This window comes from Myotis nattereri (assembly GCF_964212035.1).
Source record: "Myotis nattereri genome assembly, chromosome: 16".
Taxonomy (NCBI): domain Eukaryota; kingdom Metazoa; phylum Chordata; class Mammalia; order Chiroptera; family Vespertilionidae; genus Myotis; species Myotis nattereri.
This window is the reverse complement of record NC_138091.1, coordinates 17,533,385-17,546,000: the sequence shown is the minus strand read 5'-3', so window position 1 is coordinate 17,546,000 and position 12,616 is coordinate 17,533,385. Positions and strand designations below refer to the sequence as shown.

The 12,616-nt window shown below is 45.4% G+C and overlaps 1 protein-coding gene across 2 annotated transcripts in view; it reads left to right on the top strand.

The window, feature by feature from the left end:
• Positions 1–4,290: 4,290 nt before the first annotated feature.
• The window catches only part of LOC308532931 (polyunsaturated fatty acid lipoxygenase ALOX12-like), a gene marked incomplete at both ends in the record, with an annotated part of 28,983 nt that continues 20,657 nt past the window's right edge, over positions 4,291–12,616 (top strand). For both annotated transcript variants that reach the window (XM_081110616.1, XM_081110617.1), the window contains 8 exons: positions 4,291–4,425; positions 4,976–5,177; positions 6,410–6,491; positions 6,595–6,717; positions 6,808–6,911; positions 7,162–7,322; positions 8,110–8,253; positions 8,887–9,096. In XM_081110616.1, coding sequence (XP_080966742.1) covers positions 4,291–4,425; positions 4,976–5,177; positions 6,410–6,491; positions 6,595–6,717; positions 6,808–6,911; positions 7,162–7,322; positions 8,110–8,253; positions 8,887–9,096 — 1,161 coding nt within the window. The remainder of the gene's footprint in view (positions 4,426–4,975; positions 5,178–6,409; positions 6,492–6,594; positions 6,718–6,807; positions 6,912–7,161; positions 7,323–8,109; positions 8,254–8,886; positions 9,097–12,616) is intronic.

The following is a 12,616-nucleotide window of genomic DNA, read 5'->3' as shown; positions in this document are numbered from 1 at the left end:
CATGATTGTAGGTTGGGTGGTACAGGGATATATACTGTACGCTCTCATGTAACTCTGCTAGGATTGTCTAGGCAAGGAGAGGAAATGAAACAGGTCAGGATTTGGTGAGGCTGGAGGAGATGTGGTTTGTGGACATGCACGTCCTCTGCTCCCTGAACCCCAAATGAAACAGAGGAGTGGCCAGAGGTCAATGAACTACAACAGGAACCTCTGCTAGCAGCTCAGCTAAACGACAAAATGTCAAAGCCTCACAGGCTTTGACAACCATGACCACTGAGAAAAACCCTCAGGATTTAAGAATCAACAGGCCGTAAAGAAGCTTTAGGAGAAGGTTCAGTAGAAAACGAAGGCCAGAAGCCAGCACCCATAGACTCAAATAGAAATGGGTGGTTATGATATGAATCAGTGGGTGCTCATGACACTTTCTGGGATCATCCACCTGCATTGTGGGTGACTTTGGGAACTTTCTTCATCTCTTTGAACTTGAATGTCCTTATTTTTGAAGATGTGGTACAGCAATAGCTACCTCACTGATTTTTTCCCAAGGATTAAATGAAAGGCATTATATATTTTGTTCCACCAGAAAACAGTTTCCTTCAGAATGTCGGTGGTATTTAAATCACATAATTGAGGGAATCACTCTCTACTTCCTTCCACTTTTAACTGGAAAAAGATGATGGCGAAGAATTGAACCTGTTAACAGTCTCCCAAACTCTCTGCCTTTTCTTTATGCTGCTCAAACAGTAAATTATCAAATGACTTCGATTCTTCTATAAAATAACCTCACTTAAAGATGAACAAAGGTGTAAGATTAAAAATCGTACACCTCTGGATAAGGACAGTGGGGGGGGGGTAAAGACAGAGGGAGGGGTGGGAACTGGGTGGAGGGGAGCTATGGGGGGGGAGAGAAACAACTGTAATAATCTGAACAATAAAGATTTAATTTTAAAAAAGATGAACAAAGGATTTGGCTATTGTGTATAATGCTGCTGTGGTTATAAGTGGGGGAAGATTTTTTGCTTTCCAATAATATTTGAAGTAGAAATGGGGAGAAAGGGAGCATTGTGAGGGTGATCAATAAAGAAATTTTTAAAAAGTGACTAGAATTTTAAAAAAAGAGAGAGTGAGAGACCTAAGCAACCTGTCGTACGCATGCGTGCATGCGTGTGTGTGTGTGTGTGTGTGTGTGTGTCTGTGTGTGTGTGTGTTTGGTGTAGGGGGAGTACTGGGAATAAAGACAGCAGAGGGAAATCCTGTTGTCAGGAGTAGCCATAAAACATTTAACAATATAAATGTCTTAGAGTAAGTATCATTGCCCTGGCTATAGTAAGTGATGAAATAATACTTCACTCTATTATGTCAATTTTTAGAAAAACTTGTGTTGTGTGACTACATGGGCAATAACATTCTGGGAGGGATAGTGTTAAAGTCTTGGTCATCAGGGCAGAGCAGAGACCAGCACCACTAGGCAAGTAATAAGTTAAGTTGAGAAAATAATGAGGGTAAGATAGTAGAGCAAGAGCTAATGAATTGATGAAAGGAGTAAGGAAAAAAACCTCATGGACACGGACAGCAGTATGGTGATTACCAGAGGGAAGGGGGGATAGGGGCCGGTAGAAGAGGGTAAATGTAGGATAACAGTGATGGAAAGAGACTACACATTGGACAGTGAAGCACACAATGCAATGTGCAGATGATGTATTACAGAATTGTACACTTGAAACCTATATAACCTTATTGACCAATGTAACCCCAATAAATTCAATTAAAAAGAGCTGATGAAAATAATTGTAAGTAGAGCTTGGAACTATAAGCAGAGAACCCCAAGTCAGGTAGTCTTTGCCCTCTCTGCGGCCTCAGTGGGTTCCATTCTCATTTGGAATTTAACCTTGCCTGTCCAAGATGGAAAGAGAAACCTGAGAAGGTCTGGTGCTGCGATTCTGGCTCAGCTCTGGGACTGTGATACCTGGGTCCCTGAGAAGTAGAGGACATCTAACATCTACATATTTCCTTGTCATTACATCGAGAGCAGGTTTAACTGTGGCAACCACACCTTGATGAGGAACTTGGGTTTTATTATATATTCATTAGGAAGCTGTTAGAAGGGTTTAAGCAGCTGACATGCCTCATTCTATTGGGACTGGTGATCTGCCATGGCCCTGAGTGCCCCTCGGCCTTCCTGCTGGGTATGTCAGAAATGCAAAGACTCAGTGCTCTTTACTTGGGGCTGTTCATCAAGGTGGTTTCCGCAGTGAGCCACCCTGAGTGATGAGGTCATGTTTCTGTAGACAGAGAATGGACATGGATCTGCACATCACAAGAGTGGTGAGTCCCCCAAACTCATGGTCCTCTCCTATAATGCAGCCCACTACGTGTGCTGTCACTCACCTAGACCCACCTGCATCACACTCGTGGGACTTGGGAGAGTGTAAGGAACTATTATGAATGTGAACTGTGGCTATTGCTTTTGCTCTGAGTAATAATGTCACCTTTGGTACTGAACTTGAAGTTTTGTGTGTTCTGCCACCATCTGTCACACAGCAATTAGACAAACCTGATTAGTTTTTAAGTTGGATAAAATCCCACAACAGTCATTTTTTTCTTCAAAATTAGACCCATCCTATTGGTAAAAATTAAAAAATGATAACTTTCTATGCTAATGGAGAACCAGAGAAAAGAGCATCTGGTACCATGCTACAGCCTTTTGTGGAAGCAATTTGACAATAATATACATTGGTGTATACTTATTAGCAAACTCATTGAATTGTAGACATAAAATATGTACAGATTTTACATGTCAAGTGTACCTCAAAAAAAGTAGTTTTCAAATATCAGAACTTCTATTTACATATATAAAAGCCTAATATGCAAATTGTTCCACTGGGAGACCAGGAGCTCGATTGCTCGCTTGACATGCGCTGATCACCAGGAGGTGGCACAGATCAAAGGAAGGCCCCGTCAGAAGCTGGAAGGCCCTGATCAGCCCTGATTGCCAGCCAGGCCTAGGGACCCTACCCGTGCACGAATTTCGTGCACTGGGCCTCTGGTCTAATATAAAATAGATACATACATATTAGTTGAAATCTCATTTCTGGGAATCTATACTTTAAATATAAGGGTGCATAAGGGTATACATACAAAGGTGTTCATTAAAGCATTTATCATAGTCAATACTGAATACTGGGATCATATCACAGTGTAACCATTTTTAAAAATATATATATTTGTACTGGTTTCAGAGAGGAAGAGAGAGGGAGAGAGAGAGAGCGAAACATCTATGATGAGAGAGAATCATTGATCAGCTGCCTCCTGCATGTCCCACAATGGGGATCGAGCCCACAACCCAGGCATGTGCCCTGACTGGGAATCGAACAGTGACCTCCTGGTTCATAGGTCAATGATTAACCACTGAGCCACACCAGCCAACCTAACAGTGTAATATTAAAGCTAGCAAAGAGAGCAGTTAGGTCTCCATCTATTGATCTGAAGATCTTCTCATCATATATTGTTAACTATGGAAAGTAACCTCCAACAAAATAAAATGTATAGCGTGACCTCATTTTTGTGGAAGAAATGACATAAACCACATGAAACAATCCCATTAACGAAAGATTTGGAGAAGCAGAAACAGTAAATAGTGACATTGGTTGTCTGTCTTAGGATGGGGGTGTGGATAGAAAACAAAAGGGAGAAAAGGAATACATTAGCTGCTCTCTAGCTGAATTGGGCACCACAGGTTTATTACAGGAAATACTCTAACTCATCCCTGGCCTCTAGAGTGTCCTGCAAGAACTTTCTCTGGCCCATATTGGGAATCCCAGTGCCCCTTTGGCACACAGACCTGGTAGGTGAATAGAAAATGAGTACAGTTGCCCAGGGGCACCAGACACTGCAAGAAAGAAAAGGAATGGCACCCAGGACCCCTTCGGAAAATGTAGTACAACCAGGCAGTGGGTGTTGTTGGGGGAATGAGAGCCTAGAAAGAAAACTCTGGTGGAACCTCCCTGCCCCTCTCTATCTCTTTCCCCACCCAGGCTCAGCTCCTCATCTTCCTCTAAGCCCCATTCTCAGCACTTTGCTGAGAGGAGCAGCCGCCTTTCCCCCACCCTCTGGGCTAATCCCAGGTTCTGGTTTGTCTGGGGTGGGGCCCAATCCTGGAGTGGGCTGGCAAACGCAGTGCTGCTTTATTAAGCCGTGGACTTGTCCTGAGGCAGCAGGACGAAGCCTGGCCGCGGAATCTTTGGTACCAGTAACAGAACCTCTGCCACCCAGGCGAGCCCACCTGCTGCCATGGGCCGCTACCGCATCCAAGTGGCCACCGGGGCCTGGCTCTTCTCCGGGTCTTTCAACCGCGTGCAGCTGTGGCTGGTCGGGGAGCGCGGGGAGGCGGAGCTGGAGCTGCAGCTGCGGCCAGCGCGGGGCCAGGTGGGCACGGGAAGTGGGGGCTCAGAACCTGGTGGGGCTGCGCTTGCCTCATAGGGAGAGCAGGACACAGGAAGCTTGGAGCCAGTGAGGGAGCATCCATGCTGGCTGGGACTTCCAGTGAGAAGGGATAACTGCGCCTGGATAGGTGAGAGGGTCAGAACCAGGGCACAGGAGGGACTCAATCCCTTTCTCCCTTCCCCCCACCCCCCACTCAGACTCAACTCCTTTCCCAAGTGACCCCAGGCCAGTGTCATTACGGGATCTGTGTTCACAGGGGAGGGTCCTCTGAGAGCGCAGGCGTGGGCGCAGTGCGAGCTCATTTAGTGCATGGGTGTAGGTGACGATGTTCAGTGTTCAAGACACCACAGGCCGAGTCCTTCATCCTCCCGGTGCGATGGGGCATCAGAGACCCAGAGGCAGCACAGGTGTTGGGAGGAGCAATGCTGTCCCCGGAGGCCTTGTCCCCGGACTCCAGAGGGGACCCCGCATCCCAGTAAACGTCCTCTCCCGGGTCCCCGCTCCTAAGTCTCACCGGGTTCTGTCCCCACAGGCGGAGGAGTTCGAACAGGACGTTCCCCAGGACTTGGGGCCACTGCAGTTTGTGAAGTTGCGCAAACACCACTCCCTGGTGGACGACGCCTGGTTCTGTGACCGCATCACCGTGCAGGGCCCTGAACCATGCCAGGAGGCCGCCTTCCCCTGCTACCGCTGGGTGCAGGGCCAGGGCGAGCTGACCCTGCCCGAGGGCACTGGTGAGGGGCCGCCTCGGGGAAGAGGGAGCAGGTCCTAAGGATGACTGGAGGTGGGGAAGCAGGGGATAGCACTGAGGAAGTGCCTAGAGGGGTTGAAAAAGTACATCCTCAGCAGGTTAAAGATGGACAAGACAGGAATGGAGGGAGACAGTACACATAGAATGAAAAAGGACTGGAAATGGGACTGGACAAGGAAATGAGTGATGTGTAGATCCCACCTCTCAAAAAGGCGAGCACAGAGAATGGGAGGTGCAGCCATGCTGGGAAACAAAACAGCCAAAGTAAAGGGGCAAGGAGATCTCTCCCTGACTGTGAACATGGTAGGGCAGGGACAGGTGAGGCTAGCACATGTGATTCCCAAGAGGAGACAGGGAAGGGGAGCAACAAGCAATATGACATGAAGAGCTGGTTTGGCTGTGAAAACATGGAAGACAACTGTGAGGGCAGGAAGCACAATGATGGGGTGAGGATGAATGAGGACAGCAAACAGAGAATCGGTTACCTTAGGAAATAAGAACAAGCGACAATGGAGGGAAATGACAGGTAAGAATGGACACCTGAACTAAAATGTCTTTGAGGCACAAGTAAGTATAAGTACAGATGAGGGCAGGTTTAAGCCAGGTTACCAACTATAAACTATGTGACGTTGAGGACAGGTGAGATGAAGCCAGGTGAATGTAGCAACATGGATCCATTACTTGGTTTGGCGCACATAGAATACCTTATCCCAGGGGACAGGTGGCAGTGGAAGTAGGTTGAGGGAGGTCAGAGGATGTACTAGTAAGTGTACCTAACTTGAAAAATGTCATTTTTGAAGAACAGATTAAGGTGTGGATAGGGAAGGTCTGAAACAGGGGAAATTAACAAAGGAATGTTTGATAATATAGGATAGATGTTGACATTTCAGCTGATTAAGAATGAAATTCATAGATAATGAAGAAGATAGATAGATAGATAGATGATAGATAGATAGATAGGAATTAAGTGTTACATTAGGGTGTCAAAAATGGTATTTTCCTTTCAGGACAAATATAAGATTGGAGATTGGTGAAATGAAGAAAGGGGAGTGGGTGAAGATGGGTGACTAGTAAATTAAGTAGGGAGACAGAGCCAGAAAAAAATGGCAAAAGAGTATGATACCATGCAACTAAGAAATAGGAGATTGGAAGAAGCAAGGGCATAGCATGAAACTGGAGAAAGCATGGAGGAGAATTGCCTTAATGTCTCCCCAGCCCGCCTGGCAGGAAACAATACCTGGGATGTGTTCCAGAAGCATCGAGAACAGGAACTGGAGGAAAGACAGCAAATCTACTGGTGACCACCCTACTAGAAGCCTCCCAATTGTAACCCCTTCTCTGACAACTTCCTCCATCACTGATTTCTATCCCCTCCATCTACCTTTGTCCCCATCTGCTAGCTGGGCCACCTGGAAAGAAGGGCTACCCCTGACAATAGCTGCAGGCAGTAAGGACGATCTACCTGTAAATATGAGATTCCACGAGAAGAAGAAGCTGGACTATGATTGGACAGTGACTACAGGGTGAGGAAATAGTCAGAGTAAAGTAGGGCTGGTGGATTCAGGAACAGGAAGGATTTGGTAAATTGGTTTCATCCTTAATGTCTGTCCTAGGATTATGGAGATTGCCCTCAAATATGTTTATGCCCTCCTGAGGTCCTGGAACAGCCTAGAAGATTTTGATGAATTATTCTGGGGACAAAAGACTGCCCTGGCTGGTCAGTGGTTTCCCCAGGTCTCCATAACACCTTGATGGCCCTGATACTGAGCTGTCACACTCCATAGTCCCCAAAATTGCTTGCCAAAAAAGAACTTATACATGGGAATCTGACAGATGTCTCAGGTATGAAAATATATGGACTGGGTATGGAGGAGCCATGTTACTAAATCCCTGGGTGAGAGTCTGGGGAAGAGGGAAATTGGGTTGTGGTGAATATCCTCCTCCTAACCTCTACACCAACCCCACAGAGAAGGTTCAAAAGTGCTGGCAGGATGATGAGCTTTTTGGCTACCAGTTCCTCAATGGGGCCAACCCCATGCTATTGAGACGCTCCACCTCTCTGCCCTCCCGACTGGTAATGCCCTCAGGGATGGAGGACCTTCAGGCCCAGTTAGAGAAAGAACTCCAGGTACAGCCTCTAGCCCAGTGGTTCTCAACCTGTGGGTCGCGACCCCTTTGGGGGTCGAACGACCCTTTCACAAGGGTTGCCTAAATACATCCTGCATATCAGATATTTACATTATGATTCATAACAGTAGCAAAATTACAGTTATGAAGTAACAACAAAAATAATTGTATGGTTGGGGGTCACCACAACATGAGGAACTATATTAAAGGGTCGCGGCATTAGGAAGGTTGAGAACCACAGCCCTTTATTGTCTTCTTGTCTGTGTGGGGAATTGAAGTGGTGAAGGGGAGGGGCCAACGGTGAGTCAGGGAAGGGAGGCTGTGATGAGCCACTGTCCTTGGATACAGAGTCCTCTGCTAGAAATCCTATAGGAGATAAAGTACTAGTGTGTAGGGGAAAGCATCAAGGCTTGATACAGCCAATAAAGGAGACCATTAGGAGATATTAGGGAAAGGAACTTGGGCAACTTAACAAGGGAAGAGTTTGGCATACCTGTGGTACAGAATCAACAGGCATACAGTACCTAGTTCTGAAACTACCTCTGACATAGACAAGCCATATGTCTCTAGGGAAGATTCCTTTCATGGGGTCTTAGCCCTCCCTGTAAAATGAGAGAACTTGAACTTGATGCTCTAATGCTTCCTTCACATCTGCCACTGGGACTCTGGTAGTGATGTAAGATAATGGCAAGAAAAGAGAGTGAAAGTCTTTATGTTTCTTCTCATTTGCCTTGGCCCTGTGGAGGTATGCTTTCAACTAACCGTGGGTATGGTCCTCTGTTCCTCAGAACGGTTCCCTGTTTGAGGCTGACTTCATCCTACTGGATGGAATTCCAGCCAATGTGATCCAAGGAGAGAAGCAGTACCTGGCTGCCCCCCTTGTCATGCTGAAGATGGAACCCAGTGGGAAGCTGCTACCCATGGTCATCCAGGTAGGTGATATGGGTTTCCTCCTAAACCTGTGTTTATCCCCAACTTCTGCCAAGGGACAAAGACAGCTGGTTCTTGTCGCCTACCCCTGCCTCAGTCAGTGAGACCTGTCCTCATCTCCCGTCTCTCATTTCAACCTTGCAACCTTCTCAATACCCAAAATTGCCTTTCTAAGACTCATAATGGTCTCTGTTGGTTCTCACCCTAAGGCTACTCAATCTCTTTCTGACCTTTGCATCTGTGAAATAGTCCTTCTTTCTTAGATGTCTTTTACCCCTTGTTTTTATTATGTTTTCATTTTTATTATTCTCCTCAATCAATTGATGAGAACTGTCAGGTATCTCACATGTCCAGCTTCTCCTTCCTATTCTACCATCCTAACTCACACCCTCATCAGGTTTCTCTCAGTCATACTGGACACCTCTTTCCAATTCCTCTGGCTTTGAAACTGGCCAGTAAGGCACACACACTTCCCCACAGCTACTGTAAGGACGAGTGGAAGGGTCCTCATTCCTCCTACTAGATTATAACCCTCTGGGAGATAGCAATCTTAGTCACCAGTTTTCCCCAGAATACTAAGCATGGTGTCTAACCTGTGATAAGGTTAATGAATGCTTAATTTATCTTTATTGCAGATCGAGCCTCCCAATCCCGGCAACCCCACCCCATCACTGTTCCTGCCCTCAGACCCGCCACTTGCCTGGCTCCTGGCAAAGACCTGGGTCCGAAGTTCAGATTTCCATCTACACGAGCTCCACTATCACATTCTGAAGACTCACCTACTGGCTGAAGTCTTCGCTGTGGCCACCATGAGGTGCCTCCCAGGACTGCACCCAGTCTTCAAGGTACATCCTCTACCCTCCATGTCCCATCTCCCCCACATCCCAGAGAAAGGAAACACAAACCAATTCTCGCAGGTTTAAAAAGCCTAAGCCATCTGGTTGGGAACATGTTAACAATGTTTTTTCTAATTGAGCAAGTGTCCATTTTATTATAACAAAAATTCTTTATAGGAATGTGTAACTAGAGAAGAAGAGATGGATGCTTCAGGACCTTAAGCTTTGTGGCTTTGTTTCTAATATTTAAATTTTTATTTTGCAATTATCATAGATTTTCATGCAGTTTTAAAAATAATACAGAGAGATGCCATGCCATCTATTTTACTAAGTCAAATCACTTAGTATATATTCAGCATTTATTGTAAAGCAGCTCTGACATTCTCCAGCATAGTCCATTGAAGAGTAGGAATATAATTTTATTTTTTATTTTATTTTATTTTTTCCTTCTTTGGGGTTTATCTTTATTTCTTTTTTTTTTAATTAAATCTTTATTGTTCAGATTATTACATTTGTTCCTCTTTTTTCCCCCCATAACTCCCCTCCTCCCAGTTCCCGCCCCACCATCCGCCCTCACTCCCCACCCACTGTCCTCATCCATAGGTGCACGATTTTTGTCCAGTCTCTTCCCGCATCTCCCACACCCCTCTCCCCCCCAAGAATAGTCAGTCCATTCCCTTTCTATGTCCCTGATTGTATTATAATCACCAGTTCATTCTGTTCATCGGATTATTTATTCACTTGATTCTTAGATTCACTTGTTGATAGATGCATATTTGTTGTTCATAATTTGTATCTTTACCTTTTTCTTCCTCTTCCTCTTCTTAAAGGATACCTTTCAGCATTTCATATAATCCTGGTTTGGTGGTGATGAACTCCTTTAGCTTTTCCTTATCTGTGAAGCTCTTTATCTGACCTTCAATTCTGAATGATAGCTTTGCTGGATAAAGTAATCTTGGTTGTAGGTTCTTGGTATTCATCACTTTGAATATTTCTTGCCACTCCCTTCTGGCCTGCAAAGTTTCTGTTGAGAAATCAGCTGACAGTCGTATGGGTATTCCCTTGTAGGTAACTGAGTTTCTTTCTATTGCTGTTTTTAAGATTCTCTCTTTATCTTTTGCTCTTGGCATTTTAATTATGATGTGTCTTGGTGTGGTCCTCTTTGGATTCCTTTTGTTTGGGGTTCTCCGCGCTTCTTGGACCTGTAAGTCCATTTCTTTCACCAGGTGAGGGAAGTTTTCTGTCATTATTTCTTCAAATAGGTTTTCAATATCTTGCTCTCTCTCATCTTCTGGCACCCCTATAATTCTGATGTTGGTACGCCTGAAGCTGTCCCAGAGGCTCCTTACACTATCCTCGCATTTTTGGATTCTTTTTTCATTTTGCTTTTCCGGTTGGGTGTTTTTTGCTTCCTCGCATTTCAAATCATTGACTTGATTCTTGCGCTCCTCTGTTCTGCTGTCGGGAGTCTGTATAATATTCTTTATTTCAGTCAGTGTATGCTTAATTTCTAGTTGGTTCCCCAATATAACATCGAGGGTCTCATTAGTTTTCTTGTAGATCTCATTAAGTTTATCGGCGGCTTCTAAACAGTTCTTGAGAGACCTTAAAAGTGTGGTTCTGAACTCTAGATCTTCCATTGACAAATTTGTCCTGTTTCTTTGTCTCCGCATTTTGTTATGCTTCCTTGGTGCACCCCCTAGTGGTCTTTGTTTGTGGTTTTATAGTTAAATCTTGATTGTTGTAGCTAATTCCAGGGAGGGTTTGACCTCCAGGCCAAGTGGCTATGAGAATCAGCTGTGTCTGCAGTGAGAGAACTTCTGTCCTCTAGGGAGGTGCTAATCTGGCGTTTGCCTGAGGCTATCCGGCAAATGCCTGTGTGCAGGGCTTGGGCGGGGTGGGTCGCACAGGATCAACAGGGTGGGCCAGAGAGAGCAGTTATGGCGGCTCTCAGTCCTGTCCCCAGGGGCTCTGCCTCTCTGAGTCCCAGCACCCGCTGCAAAGCTCGGAGAGAAAGCTGCACTCGCTCTGACCGAAGCCAGACAGTCCCGCTTCTCCCGTTTGCGTCTGGGTCCCTAAAGACTCGCCCGGATCTGGAGCTCAGAGTCTGCGACTCCCTCCCGATTGAAAACGCCAACCGAGCCCTCCGCCACCAGCCCGCTCCGCGCGCGCACTCCGCACCTCAGAATTTGATTTCAGCACTGCGCCTCCTCTGAGTGTCCGTATGCGTTTCTCTTTCCTCCTAGTTGTAGGACTTCCACTCAGCCAGCGTTCCAGTGGTTTTGGGTGATGTCCGTTCCGTCTTTTAGTTTCACTTTTGAAGTAGTTGTTCAAAGCAGCAAAGTCCGGCGTTAACCTATGCCGCCATCTTGGTTCTCCCCTAATTTTATTTTTTAAAAAAACACAGTATCTAGGAATAGACTTTGAAATAAAGAGAGAACGCAATAAACACTATATTTTTATGGAGAATGTTCCACTACAACTTGGGAATAATTAAGCAGAAGACCAAATGAATAAAAGAGCAGCCCAATACATTATTTATACTGCCCAATGAGAGGTGCATGACATGGTAGTTAGATCAATAGAAAGGAAAATGCAAAGACTTCGTGATGAGAGGAAATAGTAGTGGCAGCATGCCTGGGTGCAAGATTGGAGAGAAAGCTTAGAGGTCTGAGCTACTGCAATAACTAGGAGCCCACCTGGTAGATAGAGTTGTACTGATCTAGAAATATTGTGATCTTATAAAAGAGTGAGCCTAGGATCTATTGCTAGCCAGAAGACAGCAAATATAGCCTTGTGCTTGCTTAAAACTGTTTTTAAAATCTTGATGACACTTCACATGTAGTAACAGGAGGAAAAATGATACAGGCTTATGAATTGTCAAAAACAATACAATCAAGAAAATCCAGTTTGAGCCCTAACCGGTTTGGCTCAGTGGATAGAGCATCAGCCTGGGGACTGAAGGGTCCCAGGTTTGATTCTGGTCAAGGGCATGTACCTTGGTTGCGGGCACATCCCCAGTAGGGGGCGTGCAGGAGGCAGCTGATTGATGTTTCTCTCTCATCGATGTTTCTAACTCTCTATCCTTCTCCTTCTCTGTAAAAAATCAATAAAATATATTTTTTTAAAAATCCAGTTTGAGGTGAAAGATGAGATATTCAGTTTTAGGTAAATGGAGTTTGAAGTGGTATCAAGATATGTGAGTACATGCTGGGTAGAATATCTGAATTGTGCTTCCTCCAGAGACCCCACCTTTATCCCCAAACTTGTCCATTAGAAGTGATGACCCCTTAGGGTTCTAGAGTAACATAGACATGGTAGACACTCACAGAAATCCTTTATCTTGGATTTGATTGACTTTATGATGCCTTTGCAGCACTACCTTCTGTGTATCTTAGTGGTTGAACCCACTTTTGCTCTTCTAAACCCCCTTTTCACAGCCCCCTCTACACGCGTCTCCTCTCACCATAACAACTTCTTCCCATGGCAGGCCACGCAGGAGGGCGGAGCCTGCCGTTTCATCTATTTA